Source organism: Fulmarus glacialis, unplaced genomic scaffold, assembly GCF_000690835.1.
Source record: "Fulmarus glacialis isolate BGI_N327 unplaced genomic scaffold, ASM69083v1 scaffold15331, whole genome shotgun sequence".
In the NCBI taxonomy this organism is placed as follows: domain Eukaryota; kingdom Metazoa; phylum Chordata; class Aves; order Procellariiformes; family Procellariidae; genus Fulmarus; species Fulmarus glacialis.
In genome coordinates, this window is record NW_009192625.1 from 131,761 (window position 1) to 135,134 (window position 3,374).

A 3,374-nucleotide genomic window follows, 5' to 3' on the forward strand; every position below is an offset into this window, starting at 1 on the left:
CAGACGTAGGTAGGTAAAAAACCTCTTATGATCTACCATGAAGAGAAAAGGATCTTCTGTACGAGTGCTCTTCTGTGTGATTTTAATGGTAGCAGATAGGGTAAGACTAAATGGAAGAAAAGTTGGGGCTCAGAATTACTCCCATAAATGTCTAAGCTGAAAAATAATTGTAAAGAGGAATGATAAACATTACTGAATTTGTGGGTTTAATTCTCTTGCAGTTGATTACCTGGAGATTTACAGAATGGCTCTCTCAACTGTCCCATTTCAAATGAGAACTGAAACAATCTCTCCCTCTCCAAAAGATATTTACATAGTGACAACATACTTCATCTAAATCTTTCTAATTAACCAATTAATTCAAGATTTCTATTCCTCCTTATTACCAAGTAATAAAAGATGAACAGAACATTTCAAGGGGCAGAGAAGATTCATTTATTTTCTTTCCTAACACCCTCTTTGATCTCATTTCTAAGGCTGAAGAATGGCAGCCTAACCAAAGACTTTTGCTTAGTTTTTTATTCTCTACTCATTGCTGATATTTTTTAAGGTGATTAAAGATTATGCACACCAACACAAATAAAGCCCACAGCACATTCATTATATCACTTGTTTTAGCAAGCTGATTTCTAGCCAAATTAGATTCCAGTATCTTTGTCACCAGTTACTTTAAACTCAGGAAATGAGTATCTTATTTATGAAAAGATGAAGCAGTTATACGAACAGCTTTAATATCATAAACATAGTATACCCAGTGATATTAAGCCATAAAATTAATCTATGCTGGCAAGTGTCCAACCTGGGGACAACTTCATTGTTTCATTTATAGTTAACCAAAAGTTGCTGTGGTTCAAGATAAAAAAAAAATTGCCCTGAAAAATTCATAAGCATGCATGCAGATACAACTGAAGCCAAATTTTAATTAGTATATATATTTTCTGTGTGTTAACATATACGCTACAAAGGTTACCATATGCACTTAACCTCAGGTATGGCAAATTAATGCGAGAAGTGACATGCCCAAGCCTTTGGCCATACATGTAGATTTTTTTTTAAATGGCATAAAGTCTTAAGAAAACCAGTATTAGATGGAAGTATCTGCTAGGGTGGTTTTAGTGATAGCTGTCACTTGCCTAGCCTTTAGTTCAGGAAGATGGATTCAATTGCTACCTAATACTCTTTACTTTTTTTCCTGATCAGACTTTTTTTTTCCCTGAACGGGCTCGTTTATATTATTACTATAAATAACATTTATGGTAGATGATAAGATAGCAACTGAACATGACATAAGGTACTGACTCTCAAACACTATTTCTGTTAGAATCCTTTATCCACCTTTACTGTGAACGTGAATTAAATTGACCTTTCATTCATTATTTTCTTTCTGTTTGAAGGTCTATGTGTATGAGAAAGCAGCATCCAGTTTGTATAAGGTATGTCTATAAAGCAACAGGATGCTAAAGCAAGTTGGTGTACTCTGCACAGATCACTGCAGATGTGTTCACATAGCTGCAAATGATTGCGTTAACAAGGTAGTATGTTAAACCATCTGTCAACTGAGCTGTTGCATCTCACCAAGTCTATGCCCGCTTTCATACTAAAACACATTATCTTAGGCCACTATGCACGAGTCACAGCTGGAGAAGGCTAACCAAAAGTGCTGGTTACAATGACTCATGTAAAGGCACCTTGCTAAACCACTCTGTCTCGATGCAGTGTGCTCACATGATCACAATCGATCTCAGTGTAGTTAAAAGACAGTTTGAAATAATATGCGGACATTTGTTTGTCTGGCTTATTCAGGCTTAGTTTAACTAGAAATAATGCAAAACCTGCTTTCTGCTAGATTACCTCTGAATGGCTCCACATTTGTCTGACTTTCCTCAAAGGTGAAGTGGAAGATGAAGGTAAATGAATATTTAACTTGTAAAGGTAGAAGAAATAATCTTATGGAGGAAGAATGGGCACTGATGTCCCCAAGAATAACTAGTTTTGTATTATCCAGTGAGAGCAAAAGGTAAGAGATGAAAGGAACTGCAGAATGCCACACAAACCACCACACATGAACTCTGTGCTGACATGTACAGGTATAAAAATGTGTATTATAAAGAACATATTTCTTCTATCTCAACATTTTATTAATAATTATTGTTTTAAAATACAGAAAACTTCAGCTTTCTCACGTCTTTATGCTCCATTTGCTTTGTACCCTCAATGCCTGGGTGATTGACATGAGGCAGCAGGTATGTTCTACTGCTATCTTATACAATAGAGTAGCCCTGCACAAATCTAAGACTGAACTTGGTATGACACAACCAGTGTGAAAAACTAAACAATGTCAGAGGACTGTTTCTATGCATAACATTAAAAATGTGATAATACGCAGATCAAGGTCGAGGAAAACTTGTAATAGCAGAAGGCTATCCTAAAAGATTCGTCTTAAGAAAAACAACTAAACCATGGATGACTCTCTAACAGGTAAGAAGCGACCAAGTCCTTATTTTGGGCCTCAAGAGGACAAAACCATTTGGAAATTGTTTCATTTTTATGGTGACTTTTTTTTTTTTTAAACAAAGCTCACATGCACAGCAAAGCCCTCAGAAATACTGTCAGCCACATCCTTTTTCCACATGTCATAGAAGAAGTTAAATGGGGACATTAAGAATATTTATGCAGTTCTGCAAGTCCAAACAATTTCGAAGCATTACAGACTCACGTCCATTCCCCATGAGAGCTGCATGTTGAATCCCCACAGCAAGGGCACTGACTGGAGTAGCTCTTGCACAACCGCAGCTCCAGGACGGCTCCAGTACAGACCCTTACTTCAGAGCTCCCAGAGCCTACTGCTCTTCGCATTGACTTCTCATCCTGTTCCGAGCATTTCCCAAAGCGGGCAGCCCTTAGGAAACCCGCTGCACCACTGACTAACACCGGTTGTGCAAAGGCTCTGTGGGGCGGCTGGTGAGGGGACCTCTGCTCGCGGCTTGTGAGCCTGGGTCACTCTGCAAGCGCGAACTGCTCCTGTGCCAGCAAACTGCCCTGAGCAGAAAGGTCTTCTGTTTGGTGGGGGGTTTTTTTGTTTTTTTTTTTTTTTTTTTTTTTTTTTTTTCCCCCCTTGGTGTTTGTAGGTTTGTGGTTTGTTTGGGTTTTTTTTTTTTCCCCCCCCTTGGGGTTTGTTGGGGTTTTTTCCCCTTGAGTTTTTTTCTTTCCCCCTGTGTTCCCCTCGGCTCCCCCTCTCCCTTACTCCCACGTAGTGCGAGCAAAGGGGGGGACGTTGCTCAGCCAGAGCCGCAGCAAAGCCGCAGCGGGGGCCGTCCCCCACCCGGACGCGGGCTCGGCCCCGCAAACACCAGGCCCCGGCTCCCCGGCGGATC

General features: G+C 39.9%; 1 protein-coding gene across 1 annotated transcript in view; it reads right to left on the reverse strand.

The window, feature by feature from the left end:
* Window positions 1–2,992, reverse strand: part of GLT1D1 (glycosyltransferase 1 domain containing 1) — a gene marked incomplete at its 5' end in the record, with an annotated part of 55,297 nt that extends 52,305 nt beyond the window's left edge. Inside the window, one exon of the mRNA XM_009587155.1 lies at window positions 2,972–2,992. Coding sequence (XP_009585450.1) covers window positions 2,972–2,992 — 21 coding nt within the window. The remainder of the gene's footprint in view (window positions 1–2,971) is intronic.
* Window positions 2,993–3,374: the final 382 nt, after the last annotated feature.